This window comes from Musa acuminata, chromosome BXJ3-10, assembly GCF_036884655.1.
Source record: "Musa acuminata AAA Group cultivar baxijiao chromosome BXJ3-10, Cavendish_Baxijiao_AAA, whole genome shotgun sequence".
NCBI lineage: Eukaryota > Viridiplantae > Streptophyta > Magnoliopsida > Zingiberales > Musaceae > Musa > Musa acuminata.
In genome coordinates, this window is record NC_088358.1 from 23,784,528 (window position 1) to 23,805,877 (window position 21,350).

The 21,350-nt window shown below is 42.0% G+C and overlaps 3 protein-coding genes and 1 long non-coding RNA gene across 7 annotated transcripts; 1 reads left to right on the forward strand and 3 right to left on the reverse strand.

Moving 5' to 3' along the window:
* Positions 1 to 2,649: 2,649 nt before the first annotated feature.
* Positions 2,650 to 7,151, reverse strand: LOC135651669 (PHD finger protein At1g33420-like). Of its 2 annotated transcripts, none has more exons than XM_065171963.1 (5): positions 6,614 to 7,151; positions 6,192 to 6,321; positions 5,712 to 5,927; positions 3,666 to 4,271; positions 2,650 to 3,588 (listed from the first exon to the last, which is right to left on the reverse strand). In XM_065171963.1, the coding sequence occupies exons 1-5, from the start codon at positions 6,921 to 6,923 to the stop codon at positions 2,775 to 2,777; spliced, it is 2,076 nt and encodes a 691-aa protein (XP_065028035.1). In that variant the 5' UTR covers positions 6,924 to 7,151; the 3' UTR covers positions 2,650 to 2,774. The 2 variants fall into 2 exon arrangements, with proteins under 2 accessions (XP_065028035.1, XP_065028034.1); XM_065171962.1 differs by having other exon boundaries at positions 5,712 to 5,939.
* LOC135651670 (uncharacterized) lies at positions 3,675 to 4,453 on the forward strand. Its single transcript, XR_010501898.1, has 2 exons — positions 3,675 to 3,815; positions 3,911 to 4,453. It is a non-coding gene; the product is annotated as an uncharacterized LOC135651670 (long non-coding RNA).
* Positions 7,152 to 7,804: 653 nt separating the features above from the next.
* Positions 7,805 to 11,028, reverse strand: LOC104000756 (protein NRT1/ PTR FAMILY 4.3). Its single transcript, XM_009422883.3, has 5 exons — positions 10,791 to 11,028; positions 10,496 to 10,713; positions 9,697 to 10,134; positions 8,907 to 9,049; positions 7,805 to 8,826 (listed from the first exon to the last, which is right to left on the reverse strand). The coding sequence occupies exons 1-5, from the start codon at positions 10,915 to 10,917 to the stop codon at positions 7,971 to 7,973; spliced, it is 1,782 nt and encodes a 593-aa protein (XP_009421158.2). The 5' UTR covers positions 10,918 to 11,028; the 3' UTR covers positions 7,805 to 7,970.
* A 4,919-nt stretch (positions 11,029 to 15,947) lies between these two features.
* Positions 15,948 to 20,203, reverse strand: LOC135651716 (uncharacterized). Of its 3 annotated transcripts, none has more exons than XM_065172084.1 (6): positions 19,762 to 20,203; positions 19,445 to 19,577; positions 18,683 to 18,821; positions 18,272 to 18,308; positions 17,602 to 17,887; positions 15,948 to 17,229 (listed from the first exon to the last, which is right to left on the reverse strand). In XM_065172084.1, exons 1-6 carry the CDS (start codon positions 19,942 to 19,944, stop codon positions 17,117 to 17,119), a joined length of 891 nt encoding a protein of 296 aa, XP_065028156.1. In that variant the 5' UTR covers positions 19,945 to 20,203; the 3' UTR covers positions 15,948 to 17,116. The 3 variants fall into 3 exon arrangements, with proteins under 3 accessions (XP_065028156.1, XP_065028157.1, XP_065028155.1); XM_065172085.1 differs by having other exon boundaries at positions 15,948 to 17,249; positions 17,602 to 17,899; XM_065172083.1 differs by having other exon boundaries at positions 17,602 to 17,899; positions 19,762 to 20,202.
* Between the last annotated feature and the right edge of the window lie 1,147 nt (positions 20,204 to 21,350).

Consider the following 21,350-nt stretch of genomic DNA (forward strand, 5'->3'; position numbering starts at 1 on the left):
AATTGGGATTAATATTCTTCAATGATTAAAATATATTTTTTAATATAAAACACAAAACAGTTATTCATTGTTATACTTAGTAGTGATTCATGTGAGTATTTATTTTTTTGGATATCAGTGGAGGGAATCGGACGCACGTCCCAAATGTTTGGTTCGCTAACCCTCGCGTTCGGACTTCTCTGTTCGCGGCCTCTATGTTTAGGGTTTCGAACTCGTTGGAGTTTTCTTTCGCCCTGTTCTTCCTGGAATTCTCCTGTCTATTCGCGCTCCGCATCCCTTCAAAGCCCTCCTCTGATCCAGCGACGGGAGGTTCCGGCGGAAATATTCAGGAGCCCTTGGGTTAGAGCTCGAATTCTTGAACTTTGTTCTCCTTCTCTTACAGTTTCGATGTGTTCTGTTAGTCTTTCCATTGCTGCTAAACTGATCGCGATTTGTTTGTTATTACGATGGTCCTTTGGTGGCGATCGTCGAGAATTTTGTGATGGTTATTGGTGCCGGTTAATGGGGATAGGGATCTAATCCAACATTTGGGGAACGCTCGGTTGTGGCGTGCAAATCAACTGAAAAAAATGATCCAACCGATACACCGGAGAAACATTTCCATAATCATACGAAGGAGTTGTGGATTCGGATCGGTCATGGGGTGGACCTAATTTTATGAGTCGAATCGAAAACACCACCATCGAAGTTCATAAATGGTGGATTTATCTTGATTAGTGTTCATATCTCATCTTGGATTATGGAATTTGAGGGTAGAGGTATAGGGCGGAGTTTAACCCAATTATCAAAGAAAAAAACAAAAGAATTATGTGTTCTTTGCCCTTCTCTTGAATCTGACATGATCTTGCTGTAGATACTTTTCTTGAAGACCTGGCATTTGGAAGCAGAGGTATCTTTCAAATTCGTTTGGTATTTGGGCACACATTTTCAATCATCAAATATATTTGTCTAAAATAATATCTTAGTTTTAAGTTGCATAATATCTTTTGTATTGGTTTTGATAAAAGTCTACAAATTACCACAGTGAAAAGTGAGAAACATCTGTTGGTTTATTGATTCTCAGTAAATACAAGTTTGCGTCAGATCCAGTATAGGTTAGTGTATATGAAGATTGTATCAGTGTTCTTTTGTTTAAGATATGTCAATTAACTCTGAGAACTAATTCTGCTTTTCCAAGTTGACTTTCAGTGCAAACAGAACACAATATCCTTTCCTTTTTGAATGGCAAATAGTTTAATGTTGATTCTTTTTTCAGATATTTGCTGACCTTCTTAATTGTAGATGCATTTTTTATGACTAAATACAGCTGTTTTCTCTACCTTAAGGAGGGATTTCTTTTTATTTCAACTTGCCTTGGAGAAACTGTTCTTTTTTTTTTTTGACAATTTTAATCTTATTTTGATTATTATTTGAAATATTTTCTGATGAGGGGCGAAGCAATGGCTGCTGACATTAGGTTTCACATAGTGCATTAAGTTTGTCTCAAATGTCTTAAAATATACACTGCCCTTTCTTTTTGTGGCTGGTGGTAATCAGAAGGAAAAATAAAAACAAAGAATAAAAGAGAAGAACCTACCAAAATGAATGGGGTTGATGGTCTGGTTCTATTGCTTTTATTGTTAAAACCTAGGTTGATGACCAAGTGGAGTTTCTTAATTGGTTGCAAGGGTGAAAGTCGTGCACGAAAACACTCGCTTCTTGTAGATGTTAGATTGCATATGTTGACTTTTCTTAACTTCTGTATTCGTAAAAGCATAGTGCTGTGACCCACTTTTGTCCCTCGAGGGTTAAGGGTTACATCTTTGTTCTTCATTGTGCAACAATGTTTTCTATTTTCTCTTCCCATCTAACAGGATAGATTGAAATAGAAAAAATATTTTCTTTCTTGTATGCATTAGCCATCGCATCCTAGTTGTTGAGTTTGCACTGATCTAGACCTGAATTTTATTTTGTTCCAAAGTATAAACATGTCTAGCTTGTCCCATGGTGCTGCTATCTGGAGCAAAATCTAGAATTGTTATGTGTCATAAAATCTTTAAAATGCCTTCATATTTGTGAAAATTAAGCACTGCATAGCAAAACTTGAATCAGAAAGTTTTGAAGTTTTTAATTGGACATAGTTTGAATTCCATAATTTGAGCTTGGTAAGGTTAATAATAGGACCGAGTTTAGTGCAACTCTAGCCAACCAAATACCAATAGTAACCAAGTCTGCTAAAGACATTATATACGTTATACATTGATTGTCCAGCTCAAACAAATCTGTCCATTATGTGTAACCAATAGTAACCAAGTCTGCTAAAGACATTATGTACGTTATTCATCGATTGTCCAGCTCAAACAAATCTGTCCATTATGTGTAACGTATTCAAGCATGTGCTATTGTTGAAATATTTTTTTTATTGAACATCACTCTGAAGAGACTGTTATGTTAAACTTAGATTTTAAGATTCTGTTCTGGACTAAGAAACACCATTAGAATCCTGTTTTTGCTGTTTTGATCTTATTCAACACTATTGTCTTCATAATTTAGTGCCACTAGGTTCTCAAATCCTGCCATGGAAGCTGGCTTCACCCTTGTACTAGGCAGATTTGTTGTTCAAGAATCAAATAATACTTGTGTTATTTTTAACAGCCATCAACCTTCTACTGTTAAACATCTAATTTTGCATTATTGAGGGTACTCAATGACATTAAAATGCTCATTAAGCATGAGTCTGTCCAAAATGCTATATACAAAATTTTTCTTCACATCAGTCAACTTTTTACTGCTAACTATCTGTCTCTTCCAGTGTTTGATGACGCATCATCATCCTGCCAGCTGCTTGAGGTGTCATATCTGTACATTCTTCTGCCTCTGCCACCGCGCTTGGACATGCTTAAACATGATCCACAGACGAACTTCGCCGGAACCTCATCAAGATCATCTATCCCCGAGCATCTTGTGTGCTTCCACACTCCACACCTGTCACATGCTAACATTCTCTCGCCATCATCATCTTTGGTTCCACAGGTGCAATCTACTGTCCAACTCTCTGTGCCCCTCTCCATCCGCAATTGCTCCAACTTGCACCCACCTCCCAAGCACCTTCCGCGAACTTGAACAGAATCATCTGGGCCTAGCAGGAAACTGATTTGGGTGGCATCATCAGCATCTTCACCATTTACTAAAACCTGCTCTGCCTGGAACGATTGCAAGATTAGGTATGTCTCCTGGAAAGCCTTTGTTGCTTCAGATTTGAGGTCTGCAACCGTGGCATGTAAAGGTAGTAGCAAGAGCTCTGGTGGGGGGGCTAAGTAGTTCTTTGGTTTGTCAGCTAACTCCATTCGACACCATACACGAAGTGTGAATGGATGTGGATCCACCATGTCTTTATTTTTATCATAGTGCTTGATAAATTGCTTGCAGTCGAGAATTTTTGCTGATGAACTCCGGGAGGCGTCCCACACTGACCGTGGCTCGTAAGGCTGCATGGTGGCAGGGTTGAGAAGGGCATCGTACAACACCCTGAGGTCATGAAGAAGACATTCTTTGGAAGGTCTGCATAAGCGTCGAGCAGATGATCGCTCGTCCGAAGCATGCTCAAGTCTGAAGAGGCAAGTAAAGACATCAGTTTGCAGGTTAGACCCATATATTCATCTCAAGTGAATAGGGAGGAGGCCAACCTGTACTCGACCGAGTTCGACTCAGCATTACATTTGACTGTGACAACCAAACCATCAGCCACCGCTCTACCAGCAAGTTTCCTGAGGCAATAGTCCAGCAGTTCTAACGAACCAATAGACGAAAAGGTTGCCCCTCGAAGAGCCCGCCAGGTAACCCACTTGGATTCCTTAACAGCTTGAAGAATCTTGATAATGGAATTCTCTGCTCGGTTAACGTCTTCCTGTCTCCATGTGCACATTGGCAGTGATTCAGGATCTTGTGGTTTTTCTGTTGCATCAGCTCCCGAATTCTTCTCATCATAGCAGTCCTTGATCTGCTGAGTTATGAAACAGAAGAGGTCTCTCAATGTCTTCAGTCTTCGAGGTGAAAGGAACACATAAAGGGCAATGGTCTTCTGCAGCTGGGTGCTAAGTGATCGGTCATCAAGTAGAGGAGTGCTGGAGAGACCATCCACTGCCTTACGGTAAGCCTCAGTGGTGTGACCAAAGCTGCCGGAACCAAACTGGTATCCCCAGCTTCCATACCATGGCTGGCCTGCGGTGACAGCTTGGAGGAGCCGGAACTCCATGCCGTGCTTCTTGGACACATCCATGACGGAGATTTTTCTGCTAGGGAAGAATCAATTTTGGGGTAGCAGCAGGGATGAAACTCTTGTTTCTACAATTCATGCGTGGAGGCAGTGCTTATAACTCTAATAAGCTATTAACTGATTATCCAGTAATCAGAATTTGTTCAGATTGTTATCCAAAGTATCGATCTCAAATTACATTTGAAACCTTTTTCATTAGTTCATACGCAGCACGCTTTTCGTTTGAAAAAAAAAAAGGCCATTCATATAACATATTGGAGTTATCGGTAGAATTATTTTCACAGTGGTTATTCCGATGTCAAATTCCATGTAGTTGCAAACTTTGTGTGGGTGACTGAGCGCACATGGTTGCAAACTTCCACAAGGAGTATTCCACCAAATAGTTGGCTAAGGGGGCACCTTTACCGATGAACGTTGTAAGGCATAAACAAATTAAATTTTATTATGCAACAGGCTACGTTTACCTTACAGTGAAATCTGATCAAATGTGTTTCATCGCATTCAATTTCATCACATTCAATTTCCTCTAACTACAATGTGTTTCAACTGGTTTATAGCCTGTCAAAAGATTACCCAAAGAACAATATGGCCACAAGGGAAAATTGTTACGAATATCTCGACTACCGAAGACAAAAAAAGGCCTCATATTGTAGCTAACAAATATCGACTTCATGGTGTACTGCAAATGTACAATTATATAACTTGTGTCGTGGATAATAATTGTTTCTTTCGGCGTCAAGAAGAACAGTAATTTGTTTGATTCCATAAAAAATTGCATCTCCGGATTCTAAAGCGAATTAGAGAACTGATTCTTATGAAGTAAGATTTCCGTCTAAATTTGATCCGGAGAAATAGTACAAAGGATACGACAGAAAAAAAAGAAACAATATAAAACCCTTTCTTATCTCCGATAAATTATTATATCATCATCTTATAGTCATCATGTCACTACATTCGTAACTTATCTCATGAATAATATAATCTTCCATCGGTAATCTCTTCGTCTTATTTGATAAAGAATCATCACAGAGTCATCATCGGCAAAACGATTCAAGTGCTACAAAATTTTACTTATATGATTTCTGAAATAAACAAAAAAGACTTCTTTTTTTTCTCAATTAGTGCTCGAATAAAAAAAAATCTCACGATCAACAAATAAAAATATATATTAAAAAAATAAGATTTAATGTGATTCGATAAATCCCTACATCATCTCTCTCCACCTATATCCATGAAAAAAATTAAATTCTTCTAAGAAAAACCAATCAAATTCTCACGTAAGCTTGAAAATTTCTTTTTTCAATCGAGCTAAGATTCAAAAATGTATTTACAGGAATAAATCTTAATTATCTAAGCACTATTTTCTTACTTAACATTATTTTCTTATAAACAAGGAAAAAGATGACTACAATTACCCTTTTTTTAAGGTGTGTAAATGCAAAGATGTTGGATATACCTGACATTGAGTAATTTACACAGTCGATCCCAATATTCCATCAAGTCGCAACCTATTAAATTTTTCGAGCCGCCTTCACGGCCATTAACCCTCAGGAGGTGGCCATATCCATTGGCATGCACCACACCATGCAACAAATGCGTAGGGTCCTCCAACTGCAGAGATGCCCAGTCCTCCAAATGAAGAGAGGTTGACTCATAATTGCAAGTACTGCACCTGCAGGTTAAGCTGATACTCAATGTTAGAATGTCTCCTCTTGCAAATAACCTCTAAATATCTAAAAACTTCTCTAATTACATTCGATCAATCTTAATTTTGATGTGTACTTTAGGATTAAAAGATCAAAAAACTGAATAAGAGAACACTGGCGTTGATTGATTACACGCTAAGCAATGGACATTCTATCCAACTCTCCTGTATTTTCTGTCAAAAGATTTTGAGAACTCGGAGATGGAGGACTAACTCTCAAGAATCTCATACCTGAGTTCTGAGAAGCGACGAGGCGCCCCACAATGTCTGCAAGGATGGTGCTCGTAAGACGAGGATGGGCTGCTCTCGTTCCGGATTATGAAGTGGTATCGCGTTGAACACACTGGATTCGTACTCCAACCTGTTGATCCAAGCACATGAATCACACATCAAGACGTACTCATGAAACTTAATATCGAAAGTGAAATTAAATAGACAATAGTTTCTCCTCTAATTTACTGGATTATAATATGATTCATCAATGTTTACTCAGGATAATTTTCCCCATCCTTGTACCCGCTCGCACGCCGATAATAACCAACAAAAAGACGGAATCGCGCGTTGATTAATTAGATCGTATTATATTAGACATCAGAGAAGGCATAACGAAGCCCGACAAGATCGGTGACGCATCGTCGAGGTGGAGGACTCACCGACGATCCTGCAATGGTCGCAGTAGATCCTCCTCGATCTCGCGACGTCCTCCTCCACCACGTCCAGATCGACGGCGGTGTCGCCCACCCGGGAGGCCATCCGCCACGTCCGCAGGCGCGGCAGCGCGGGCGGCGCGACTCGTGCTTGTCGGGCGATGAAGTACCTCACGCAGTGCCGGAACGGCCCGCAGGGAGCGATCTCGCCGGCGCTTATGCCGTCCGGGAGGCCCAGCATGCCGTCGGCCTCATCCCGGCGCCGCGCCCGCTTCAGCGGCCTGCCGTCGACGGCCACGGCATCCACTCGCACCATCGATCTCGGAGGCGGATCGCAGACTCGATTTCGATCTCGATCGCAGAGGTATAAGTAGATGCAAGGATTTGGTGGTGGGGGTTCGATTTGAATCGGATTTGGGGTCCGAAACCAGAGCGGGAGAGACGAGGGAGAGCAAATCGTCCCTTTCGGGATTCCGAAACCAAGGCGGTGACGATATCAACCGAGGCTTCTATAAAAAGGGTGTGCGAGGTCGGCTGCGTTGAGGGGTCTAATTATTACTACGTCGGTCGATGCGCTACCGGAGGATAAGTTTGAACACCAAAAGCGCCCGTTTTGAAACGTATGGCTACCTCTCGGCCACGTCTCTCGTGCCAACTGGCACGCTTTGACTGGCCGTTGATCACTCCACGGCTCGGTTCGGCCCGGCCTGGTCCATTTAATCTGGCCCACGATCTATTGGGCCCCGTTGACCAGAGACTAATCGACAGGGATAACAAAAGCATGGACAACATAATACACTTATTTTACTTTAATTTGGAGCTTTTTTCTTCTAATTTATCATATATAATTTTGATCTGCAGCTTTAACATAATTAACCTTAGAGCATTTATGTAATAAAATTAGGCATATGCAAGGCTTAAAAAGAAGGGGAGGCCAAAGCATTTCTTGGTATCTTTTCGAGCTAGCAGAGCATGCAGCTTTCAGGGAAGAGCTTACACCAAGCAAACATGGGTATCTTCTCCCACAAACACAAGAATGAGCATGAGTGTGGCAAGGATGGCGTCTTTTAACTTGGACATTATATCCCCCATACCAACATGTCCCCTTCCCACCTCCACACAGTGGCAATGACATGTGATGAGGACTATGGTGCCCATATAAGGAAGAAAGGGAGCGAAGAAGACAAGAATGAAGCATAGGCTGCAATGATGTGTCGTGACATTTCTTACTGTTAATGAAAGATGAAGATTACTAGCGCTGAGTTTGATATCAAACTTAGATTTAGAACTTTGTTAGTCTTAAGAGCGATAAGAAAGGTATCATGCATGGAGGTGGTGGTCTTCACAGTATATTCCGAGGAAATCAGCTGATGCTAAGGGAGGCTTCACCAGAGGGGCCATGGTTGGGTGCTTTAGTTGACAGAGACGGACTGGTAGAGTACCATCTGGCCCAGAAGAGGTAATTGACGAAGTTGAGGAGGCTGAGAGCCGCCAGGAGCCAGTAGAAGAGGTCCAGCCTGTCCTTGTTGAGGTCATTGTCACTCAGCCACCCACCACTCGACGAGCTTGATGTGATCTTATTCACCAGGGAGACGAGGAGGGAGCTCAGGAAGAACCCAAATGAGTAGGAGCAGTATGTCATGGCTGTCAGAAAGGACTGCATCCCCCCCGCCGACTGCTTGTAGAAGAACTCGATGAGCCCCACCGCCGTGAACATCTCAGACAGCCCGAAGACGAGGAACTGCGGCGCAATCCAGAAGATGGACAGATGCTTGTGTGGCCCGACAGCTTCCTCCCTTCTCTTCTTCTCGATCAAGGCGGCCGAAACCATCGAGAAGGTCACCGTGAAGAGGCCGACGCCGATGCGCTGCAGGGGGGTGATCCCAGACTCCTTTCCGGTGAACCTCCGGAGGAGAGGGACGAAGCCAGTTTCGTAGATGGGGACGAGAACGATGAGCATCATGTAAGGGATGGCTTGGAATGAAGCCGGAGGGATCGTGAAAGAGTTCCCCACTCGAGTGTCCATGGAGCTTCCTTGTTGGACCGAGAACGTTTGGAGCTGAGCAAGGATGGTGTTGAAGATGATGGTGCATGCAAAGATCGGTATTACCGAGAGGACCACTTTCACCTGCTCGACTTCCGTGGCAGTGCATAGCTTCCATGGGCTCTCTTTCAAGCTCGAGCCATCTTGAGCTTTGATGCAGGCTTTGTCCAAAAACCTTAATTACCAGGAGGAAAAATGTTGCTGGAGTTAATTGCACACTGTCCGAGCATACTTTTACGACCAAGAAATGCCAACCTGAACTTGTCGGTGTGCCTGAGGCTGTTGACACCAGGAGAAGGTTGATGATGATCACCAGCATGCTTTTGGCTTTGGTGCATCAACTCAGAATTAGTAGAGGGGCAAACTTGCTTTCTCTTGCTAATTGCTGCTACAAAGACCTGCAAGAATAACTTTTCTTGACAGCAAGAACATGCACAGTTCAAAGATCATTGAGGGAACAGTGATATGATCCATGCATGTAGGGCTGCAGTCAAATGCATGCTTTTGAAGGAGAATTAAGTATATTATATGCGACATGAATCCAGTGTATTCCTGTTCAGAAGTATATAGAATATCTACAATGATTAGACGAACATGAAAATGAAATACTCATGTCAGTACATCATTCGTGTTCCCAATTAGCTACATTTTTTTCCCTGCAAGACAAGCTATCAGTACAAGCAAACGAAGACTGCTATCATTTCAAGCATTAATTATGTGCCTTGTCCTTTCTGATACGGATAATAAAGTAGCAAAGGTAATAAAGTAAGAAATGCTACTTTTTTTCTGGAGCTATATCTAAACCTGAAGAACACAAACACAAATATTCTATCAGTTTCATACGTCAACAAGCAGCCCAGTTCTAGTTTGACCAAATGACACCAAACAATCTCTGTAGACTTGATAGAGAAGGATGGAAGTCCCCAAAGGACTTTCCATCACCATTCATTGCAACCTTATCCTTTGTCAGTAATTTCGACTATGATGAGCATTAAACAATCTCATGGATTTATCGAGTCAAAAGAGATGAAATCATGGATCTTACTCTTGCAATAGGGGTGAAGATGCTGCCCTGTGGAGGCTTGTTTCTATAGAAAACAACACCGGAAATTAAGCTGATGAGGCCCATCGCCATGGCGCCTGCGGACACGCCGAAGCCGACATCCATCCCGGAGCGCGTCTGCACCCAAACGAGAACAGTGAGGGCGATCAGCTCTCCCACGCAGAAGCTGAAGTAGGCTGCGTTGAAGTATGTGGAGAGCTTCTTCGGCTGCTTCGGATCGTCCCTTCCGAACTGGTCCGCGCCATGGGCTATCATGTTAGGCTTGAGGCAGCCACTCCCCAAGGCCACCAAGTAGAGAGCAAGGAAGAAGACGGCCGCCTTGAATCCTTTGGCCTCCACGCACTGCTCTCCCGTCATCATGTTGCATGGTGGTGGCCTCAGCTGTGGAAGGTGTGCTTGGACTGCCAGTAGTATGAAGCCCTAAATAACACCAAGACAGAAATAATGCAACTAAACCACATGCAGGTGTTTGCCTCGAGAAAAGAAATCACATGTAGGTAGTTGATGATGGGAGTATTCAGAGCTCCGGTCGTGTGGGTTTGCCACCGCCAAGTGGCTGAAATATTTGCAATTTAGATGGAAAAAGATGACTATTTTCTAGGCTATAAAAGATAAGGTTTAAGCAGTCACATTTCATCACCAAAAAGAATCCAAGTAGTCATATTTCATGACATTATCTTCTTTTTATTTTGTATCTTATGGATGGACAGAAAGAGAAGAACAGAAACATGGTGGTATCATCCCTTGAATGAGTTTGCAAGCAGTGGGAGATGGAACTTACCGAGAGCTCAACGAATCCAAATGTTAACATGGTCCAGAAGCTGCCCAGATAAGAATCTGAGAGAAATCCACCGAGCAGGGACAAGATGAAGATAGTCCCCACGAAGTTGGTCACTACGTTTGCCGACATCGACAGTGAGAAGTGCATCTCGTTGAAGACGTATGTGATGAGGTTGTTCCCAACAGCAGCGATCGCCATGATTTCACATGCTTGAATGCCTGGAGAAGAGAATAGATCAGTTCCAATATGCTAACACAGGAACACAGAGAGAGAGAGAGAGAGAGAGAGAGAGAACCTAATACGAAGACAGCAGCTCTCATGCCGCCATGTTTGTCGTGCTTGCAGGGCCTGCCCCTCCAATCAAGAGAAACTTCAGCAAGCATGGAGTCCCCTTTGAGGTCCTGTCTTGTCTCAATATCCATAGCCTCTTTCTACACACACAAAGAAACTCTCTGTCTCGGTATGAAGACAATCTCTTCGAATGCTCACAACCAAAGAAAAAGGCCCTCCGCCCGAGAGATTTTGGGTGAATTCAAGGCAGGCAGATGCAGCTATTTATAGTACAGAGAGAGAGAGAGAGAGAGAGAGAGTTGTGAACAGTGATTGGCTAGTGGGTTTCCATGCTGGCGTTGGACTGTCAGAGTTTGCTGTGCCTCTCACCGAGCAAAGTGGGGAAGAACAGCAAAAATATGGTCTCCCACATAGAAATCCTTGGGACTTGATTGCTTTCCTCCTCCTCTACTAATGCACAAATGATCTGATTTCCTTGCTAAACCTGAATCTTGAATCAAGAACAGGATTGTTAACCTAAAAATGGTGATGCAAGTGATTCTGGGAGGCAGAAAGTTCTTCTTCCCAACAAAAGCCTTTTCATGCAACAAATTACCTGCACAAGTACATGCACACAAAAACATACTATCTACCAGCAAACCAGATGTACATTATCCATGTTTGTTGCCAACCAATGTTCCTAAACACTAATACATTAGGAATCCAAAACCATCCAAAAACTTGGTTAATTGAAAAGAGAGTAGCAGGTGAAGGAACAACAGTCCATCTGACAATAAGAATATGTTATCCAAGAGTTGATGCTTGAAAGAAGGAATATGTGGGACATAGATCTATGCATGTCGAACCAACCTATTCCTATTTCTTAGTAGATTAAATTAAACTCACTTAGATGTTCTCCACATTTTTCAAAGTTTGTACTTATGATAAAAAAGTTAATCTAAGTAGCTGAACAAAATGATGGATAGCTTGTGAGTTTGGAGATTATGATATCTTAATGAAGCTCACATAAAAACAAGATGAATTACTTCTCATCTTCTCCTTTATCTTCCTGGTTGTCTTATCATCACTAGTTTTGGCTTTGGCAGTGCATGTGTATAAGTTGAACACCACATGCAGGTCAACACTGGTCACATGAATCCAGCAACCAATAGCAACTTTCTACCCACTTGAATGAAGTGGATATACTCACTGGGTGGATCACGGACTTGCATACGTTCCTGATTAATGTAGCAAGTTGCAGTATCTCATTGGAATGAACAGTTGACTTGTTTCCACTTTTCTTTTAATTTGGGTTAACCATATATCACATCTAGCTTGTTTTCTTGATGTCCATGTCCGTACAGTGAGGAGATGAGTTGAAAGAAAGATGTCTACTTTTCCTTAATATCAACAGCGAAATCTTGGAGTTTTAGTAATATTGAATACTGTTCTATCTTTTTTGGCTTGATGGATTTTATGTGTGTTGCTGTTCCCCATAAATGCTAGAGCAAGAAGTTGACTGGTTTTGTGGTCCTTGATAAGAACACAGGCACATGATAGTCAAATTCTGGGCAGTGTATTTTGGATAGGAATGTTATCAAGAGTCCTCCAAAATTGAATACAAATAAATACCATAAGATTAAATCATGAAAATAATTAAGACTAAAAAATATTTTATAACTTGTTTTTTTTAGGATTCCCTATATAAAATTTACATCATAAAATTAATGTCTTCAAAACAAATAGTCAACTATGGTATTTGATTTTGAAGGAATCCTTTGTGAAATTTAAAGGATTTTTTTAATATTAATATATTTCGACAAATGTCAAATAATTCGAATTAGGAGGTGTTTTTTTTTTCTGAACATAAAATACATATTTATACTCTTGAAAATGATATTTATCGTGTCCAAGTTGAGATGCTTTCTTCTGACTATTGATCTGCAACAGTCAACGAAAGAAATAGATGACTTAGAATCTGGATAATCTTGATTACTTGGAAGATGAGAAAGCATGAAAGCTAATGGTGGTGTGCTAACAACCATCACTACCGATGGACTTGCAAGTCAACTCCTGTGTTGAATTCCATGAGATATCATTTTAATTGGAGAGTTTTGAGGGGGCAGAATCATCCCCACCCACCTCTAAAAGCTACGCAGAGCAGCACATTGTGCTGTGCCGACCGACAACATCACCTTCCATTTGTGTTGCTCGCCATGAAAGGTCAGAGGCCAGTTGGATTGCTTGGTCTCTGAGCACCCCGAAAGTGCTGCATTGTGCCTTTTAGCAGTCTTGTTCCTGCTTCCTTTTCTTGAGGTCCAGAAATCTATGCCTCTGACCATGGCCTGTAATCCACCCCGTGGTTTTCTTCCACTGCAAACCAACGAGCGTCTTGCGATCATGGGATGCTGCAGCTGGAGTGAATCTTGACCTGAGGGGTTCCATTGGATACGGCGTTGCTATTGAGGTCAAAAGATGGGAAGATTTGGTGCGTGTGTTGGAATCTGGAGATCGAGGTTAGCTGTGCTGGCTAAACTTGTCGATTTCGGATGACTCACCACCCTCGGTTGGAGATCGTTTGTGCTCTTGCCGACGCTGTCATTTCTCCGAACAGGGGGTGTGCTTTTTCCATACTCATCTGGAAGAGCTCGGCACTTCAGACAAACGGCTGGGAATCCACACTGCTCGAGTATCCAAATCAACAATGATTCGTGGTCTGTATTCAACTCGTGAATTAACAATGATGTTGGTGGCTTCGGGAGACTTGATGCGTCCATGGTCCTACACACTATTCATCGCCACTGCTTTTTCCATCAACCTTTCTATGCAATGGGGTTGATCAGCCTCTGTTTGGGCCTCAGCAAGACAAACTCACAGCTTTCTTGCGACTGAGGTCTACTGAGCGGGAGCGACAACAGGATGACAAGTTTGACCACAAGAAACACCATGCGCTTACTTGTTGCAGTGGGTGTCTCCCTCTGACAAGTGCTTGTCACAAGAGGAACAACTTCTTCCTAAGGAGCCATTGATGGATCATAATAACTGGGTAGAGACAGTCTTTGTTGCATAAATGTAGGTATGGATTTTATCTCTTACTGTTCTGTTTTTACAAAATGTTATGCCACACAACAAAATCATCAAATGATACAAAGAGCAGAAGTTGATTACTGCAATATAAAACATTTTCTTTGGAAGATATTATATATCAGACTTTGCTCATAGCTATACACCAAGTAAAATATGGGAGTATTTCTTGACATCTGGTTTACCCTGCATATCACTGCATTTCTTTTGGATGACACCACCATCTTATTATGATTGGTCAAAGGACATATAGTATTCAACAAAAAGCATGTAATTGAATGTAGGCAGCAATATATGCTGCAGAGAGGAGCATGAACTGACTAGTCTCAATGAGTGTGTCATGGAACACCATATGAGCCTCAAACTATTTGGTTCTTCTCTGCAGAAGATGATGTCTATAATCTATCCTAAGCTTTCATCATCATCATCTCCTCATCCACTTGGAATGGCACACAGAAGGCCTTAATCACCACTGGATTATAAGGCAGCTTAGACAGATAGATGTTGGTGAGTTCAGAGGTCCACATTGGATTAAACTAGGTGCAATGATAGCTCCCAAATAGGCTTTGGGAAAAGATGAGCCATTTTAATCCTCAAGTATACAAAGGAAGCAATAAGATGCCAAGGGTCCTGGAGCTCAAACATGTCAGTGCTTCTCCATCTTGCTTCCTTTGACTAATATGTATGTGTAGTCCTACTTTTTATGCAGCAATAAGGAACCTATTACTTTTCACCAAAAAACCTTTAGAAATATGACATAAATCCAATTTGTTTCACTCAATTTAGCTCAAAATAGTGCAAAAATCTTTTCCAGATCTAGTTAAGAAAAGAAAGGAATCATCCTTAAATATAAAGTTCAATGGGTAGAAAGAAGAATAAACTTTACTTCAATGAACCATTGAACTTGGAGAAAAGTGTAAAAGAAGTTGGGGGCAAGCTTTTTTAAAGGCACAATGTTGGTTGATAAAGCACAAATAAGCCAAGGAGACAACTGAATCCAGTAAAGTTATTTCGTCTCATATCAGCTGAAGAACACAATGCTTGGTGGACTGTTCTGGCTTATGATTCTTTTCGCTATTGTGTTTTGAAGCTTAAATATCACATAGATCATGAAAAGAGTAGGAGATATGAACTAGCTGAAAATTACATGAATGAAGAATAACAAAGCATCATTTCTAACAATTATAGAATACAACTATAGATCTTGTTTCAGTGATATTAACCTATTTGGACCTCCCACCACAGCCAGTATAATATGAATGCAGGATCTAACATTAGCTTTGCAACTAATAAGTCACATACTTCCTCTGTTCTTGATCAATAAGCCACATTTTTCTGATGCAAATAGACTTGTCTTCACAAATAGCTCATATTTAAGTTAGGTCATACACATTTTTGAAGTCTTGCACTACTACATCATATATTTAAAATGTTTGAACATGTTATTCAAGTCATCATGGTGGTTTTTCATGATTTCCTCTATGATTCAGAGAAGTAAAATTCTTTTGTGGTTTGAGAGTCACATAGTCCTATATGATTCAGAGAATTAAAAGAAGAGTCAGGATAGAAGCATTAGGTAGAATTGAAGAGAATATTTACAGCCAAAAGGGTTCACTTAGGATGCTTGATGTTTCTTTCTCATAAGATATAGCATGCATTTAGATACTTTGAATCTGATAAATATATGAAATAACTGACATAATCCGTATCAAAACAAATGCAATAAGAATGCATGAATTGTCCTTTTAAAGCAACTGGATCAAATAGATAATGAAACATATGGAACTCTAGATGAGTGAGAATGTCAAAATGAACTTTAGAGAATAATCTCTTTAGTAAAACAGGGTGATCAATGAAGAAATAGCCACCAGTCATGAGTCATCAAATCCAAGCCAAACATAATTTATATCACAATGTAATCTCTTTAATCTCATCCCTTTTTTTTTTTCTTTTATGGACAGTAAAATTACATGTGCCCAATCAACAGCTTATGTGCCATCTTATATAAACTTAATTATGATCAATCACAAAACTTCTTGATGTATAAAAAACATAGCAACAATTTCATGGAGACCAATCATAATTGTAAAGCAGCTACTGAAAAGAAAATTAGAGAAGTGCATTGTCTGGTGATGCAAAATGTAGAAGGATATCAGATACTGCTAAAGTATGATGCCTAGCTAGTTATTACAAGATCCAGTTCTTAGTACATAGCATATAGAAATAGAAGTCTCTGGTCTCTCTGAACATAAACAGCATAAGCGAAATAGCAGCAATAATAACAGAAGTCTTTCCAAATTTAAACTGCATGAGAGAGAGAGAGAGAGAGGAGGCTCTTGGACCTAACCATGGTGGTGTTGAAGCTGCAGTGTCATGGAAGAGGAACCCATGAGACCAAAAATATATCTCCAGGGTGTCCATTGGGTGGTAAACACTAAACTTAAATTCCTATGGGTGGTCAGAACTCCATAACCATATATGGAGCTCATACTATTAGTTAGGGACAGGAGGCAGCAGAGCTAGATGCCAAAAACAAACACTAGCTCTCCTCTACACCTCCCTGGCTTGGGGCTAAAACTCCCCCTGGAGGCTAGCCACAAATGTACACACAAAGGCTACTCAACAGATAAAGAGGGGTTAGTGAAATCAGCTTGCCTTTCCCCAGGCAAGGTGAATGGTTGTGATTACACTGAATTCTTACATGATGTTTAACTGGTAAAGTTGACATTATAGGGTTGATCAGATTCTCTCAGTCTTCACAGACAGTCAAGGTCATGGAAGACTTGAATTAAGATAAGGATCAGGGCATGCCTTACCCTACTACTTGACCAAATGCACCTCTACAACAGAGTAAGAATGTTAATTAAGCCCAACTCAGGCTGACACGGAAAAAGAAAGACCAGATCATGAGTAGTAAGACTTAGCTTTGTGTTAGCTAAGAGCCCTCCGAAGGGCACTTAAGTTTGATGGATCGATGCGCCTGGCTCATGAGGAGCCAAATTAAACTTGGTACCGCCTTTCCTCGTATTTGAAGGCATCACCCTACCTGTGGGTGCATGCAGATGCTTTAAGCCCATCCCAGGGATAAAGCAGAAGGAACTGCACAGTTACCACGGCATCAGTTGATGGATTCGGAGTGCTCCTCCGATCCCGAGACTGACTCGGTCTACAAAAGACCTTGGGGTGTCAACTTAGGCTTATGTTAGAGCTGATGGACAAACTTACAGACACACAGTGAGAACAAGGATGAGTGAAGAAGAACCATGGTTAGGCCAAGGGTTGCTCCGGTGCGGAAGGTGCAGCAAAGTGAGCAGGAATGAGTCTGTAGGGATGGGCTGTTGGACTCGGCAGGCTTGGAGATGTCACAGCCATAGTCATGCCTGTTTTAGAGCAAAAGACACTGTTAAAGATATTAGTACCCCAAATTGCAGATACAATGGCCTCAACCAGCAGAAACATAATACAAGTGCATAAAGGAAAAAAGAAATCTTAGATCTAACACATTTTTAGTTAATGACAAAGAAGGATCATGTAATTAGGAACGCTATTAATTATCTTTAACAGGTTGCCCTTCCTGAGATGTAATCATATGGCACTTCCAATCTCTAAAGAACGCGTTCGATCTTAACCTATTACATATCTACAATCTTCTATAGCGAATGTATTGTTACTAAGTAGGTTTCCGCCATTATCAAACTTTATCTGATCTCAAGGAAAAGAAAAGATGGGAGAAATGGAAGATCTCAACGAACCTGCTTGTGCTGTGGGGGTCGGAGCCAGGGACATGGGTCCTCCGTAGAGTTGAGCTGCGAAGCCTGTCACCCCGGCCGTGGTGGTCACCGCAGAGTACTGGAGCATCGGAGGGTACTGCAGGCCATATCCTTGACCCTGAGCGTAAGCAGCCGCGCCGCCGCCGCCGCCGCCCTGGCCAAACTGGAAGTATGGGTAGTAGCCGGTGGTTCCGGCTACCACCCCGTTTGCTGCCCCTCCGTAGAGTGGATACTGAGAAGCTGCTCCACCGTACATGTTGTAGTAGCTCTGGTAATCAGACTAAAATGTAGTGAGGAGTCAGTAAGTGCATGCGCCAAATAATTTGCTTGGTGGTCATCGAAAAGCTATTCCATTGTAATGTCGATTCATGTTTCCCTCCAACTTGTTTATTGCGCCAAGGAAGGAATCCTATTTCTGTATTAAGCTCTGTGACTCGCTATTTAACTAGCAAAAGAAAAGCTTGAGGGGACAAAAAAACATGTTATTGCAGGTGAAGGTTCTGAGAAACCGGCATTGGCTAAATCCATGTCAGAAAAGAAACATGCATGCAACAGTACTAAAAGAGATGTGAGAACTTTATATCTCTCTCTCTCTCTCTCTCTATCTTTTGCGTCAAAACAATGCAGGTAGAAGAGAGCAAGCGGGACATACCGTAGCGTAGTTGTACTCTGCGGAATAGGGTGAGAACCTGAAATTGCAGGTGGAAAGCTACAAGTTAGAGAGATGTACATGGAAGTTATCTATGAAGAAAGAATCTTCATGCACGTCGACAACGTGACAACGATGACGACGAGAAGATGTGCGTATGTGTATGTTTGTGTGTGTGTGTGAGAGAGAGAGAGAGAGAGAGAGCGAGAGAGAGAGAGAGAGAGAGGAAGAGTGACACTGCTTTGATTTGAAGCACCCATCCATGTACACGGATCAAGGCAGTGTCGTGCGTGGTGAGAGAGCAGGCCACCATGATCGTCTGTGAGAGAGGGGGGGGATGCCTTTACGGGCAAGCGTACATGCACATGCTGGCATCTGACCCTCACAATGTGTGTCGCCTTCTTTACAGCTTACCCGTAGACATAATAAGGAAGCCCTTGTTGGATGGCATAATGAGGGAAGGTGGCAGCTGCAGGCGAAGGAAAAGCAGTTCCCACCCCACCTTGAAGGCCTGCCTGAAAAGATTTCATAACCCTAAAGTTCCTGCTCCCTCCTGTAAGATATAAAAGACAGTGTTATCATCCCCATCAACCTCAGTCAAACTACTGTAGCTGTCACCTCAGTGACTGTCTGCTCCACTGGGGGGAATCCAAGGTAGCAATGCCATGGAAACATGCCTGAGCACTTAAACCAGTTGAGAAAGACACACACACACACACTACAAGAAGTAATGACTTTGCCTTAATGAAATGAGCAGCATTGTTTCCTAGGATAACTGATATGATTGTCTCTTCAGCTTCTCGCATTACCCTTAATATCTTTAGATAACCTCACTGTTCTTTCTCCTTTTACCTTTTGTGATGCTACACCATAAGTTTAAGAATAATAACATAGGGTTCCATCTCATAATGCCAACATATTTAGTGGTAGAATGAATTAATTATGATCCGGAAAAAGAATATTTGACGTTATGCAATCCATTAAACAACAAGAATGTGTGAGAGAGGAGAGACAAGAAGCAAATTGAATATTAATAGGTGCAAAGCCTACTTTTTATCACCCATATCATGAGCTTTTGGCATCACAAAAAAACATGAAATGAAGCATAATTAAGAACCTTGGACAAGCAAATTAATTACAAGAAAGAAGCATAATTAATGATAAAGATTTGTTTACCATGAAGAAGAGTTGGAGGTTTAGATCTGTGAACCCCCAAGGAGGCGAGGTTGCAATTAGCCCTCCTTCCGTCGATCACCGGTGAGGGATCCACGCAAGCTCTCATCGCAGCTTCCGGCTCGCGAAATGTGACCTTGGATGAAAGATGAACGCAGTGAGGAATCTAATCAAGAGATCTAAGATCCTGATTCTTTGATAGGATTCCAATCTCTAGATTTTCCTTCTATCCATGTATGTAGTCGTGTTTGCAGTCACCGTTGTGTGTTCCCAACCAAGGAATCAATGGAGGAAAGGAAAAGTGAGGAAGAAAGACTTACAAATCCATAGCCTTTGGATCTTCCTGTGTTCTTATCGGTGATGACCACAGCTTCTAGGATCTCCCCAAACTGCTCAAAGTATTTCCTCATGGTGTCTCTCTGGGTCTCCCAAGCAAGCCCCCCAACAAAGACCTTGGTGTAAGTGGTGTCTCCAAATTGGCCTGCAACGTTAGCCGGAGTCATCTTCCTCCTCCTCAGATCCGTCGCTCCTCCTCCTCCTCCTCCTCCTCCTCCTCTCAGCCCCTCCTCCAGAGGAGGTCCTAGCCAGCAAGTGATCTAGATGTGACGAGTAAAACGATCAGCCCACCAAATTTAGAGGAGCTTGTCAAGGCGTTATATGAGTTTCGTTAGGGCTAGGGAATTGAGAAGGGGAGAGTTGAGAAGAGAGGAAAGAGAGAAAGGGAGGGAGGGAAGAAAAAGCTAAAGGGAGGAAAGGGAAAGACTACAAGCAGTAGGACCTATTGCATTATATACTCTCCTTAAAGCACTGCTGTTGCCGTTCATGATAGTCGTGTTATGGGCCTCACCTTCTTGATGAATAAAGATAACACTGCAAGGCACTGGTTGTGATTGAATTGACCAATCTACCTCCGATCCTTGAAGGGATTTACCATGTGGAAGGGAAGCACCAGACCTGGAAGGAGAGGCAAGAACGGAACGGGAGACATGCGGGAACAGTTGGTGATTGGTCCAAGCATACAGGAAGCAGAAGCCAAACTCATGATCTGGACGAACCTTATGTCTGTGCTTTTCCGCTGGTTCTCTACAAAAGATTAAAGAAACCTATGTTAAAGAGAGGCTCGGCTAGCAATCAATTTAGGTAGGTCGAATCATTTGCATGATTTCCACGTTACAGCATACTCATTCAAAGAGCTTTCTTTCTGTACCCAATTCCTCGGCTCATTTGGCATCGGATCGAACCCCTGTCTTCCCAATTAAAATCTCGACATAAAGTAAAGCCTCGATTAACTAACTCAATCCTATGCATTGATGCCTTCCTACTTAATTAGACGCATCAGAATCTCACATTCCATTGTTCTGTAGCCTTCCTGCATAAAGTAAGACAGCTTTATCGTGTCCTAAAGGGAAGAACGTTAGGTGCGGACGTTGATTGAGATTAGTTTTTGTCGGATAGCGGATTCGAACCGGGTCGAACCGGTAGGGATGTAACTGATGGACCGGCCTCGTTGTTCCGATTTGGAGACATCGTCCCTGTGGGCGGACGTGATTCTGGCACGTGGGTCCGCCGATCGAGACCGTGGAATCTGCACCACTGTACTCGTACCACTGTGTCAGATCGATTTTGACCTGGTTGACCACGATTCCTTGGGACGCTAATCGAGATGATTCAGCATCCACTCATGCAATTACATGCGCATTAATGCGTGATTACGGCTTGCTAATGACTTGAGTTATCCATTTCGCTCCAACCAATGCCGTCCGATATTAATTAACCCAATCATTAAATCGTTGTACCGAGCTTATTCTGGACACCATTGTTTTCGCAGCCATCATAAAACACATAAAATATTAATCGATTACTTTTAGTCCCATTATTGTGTAACATTATTATGATCACAATTGTAGTG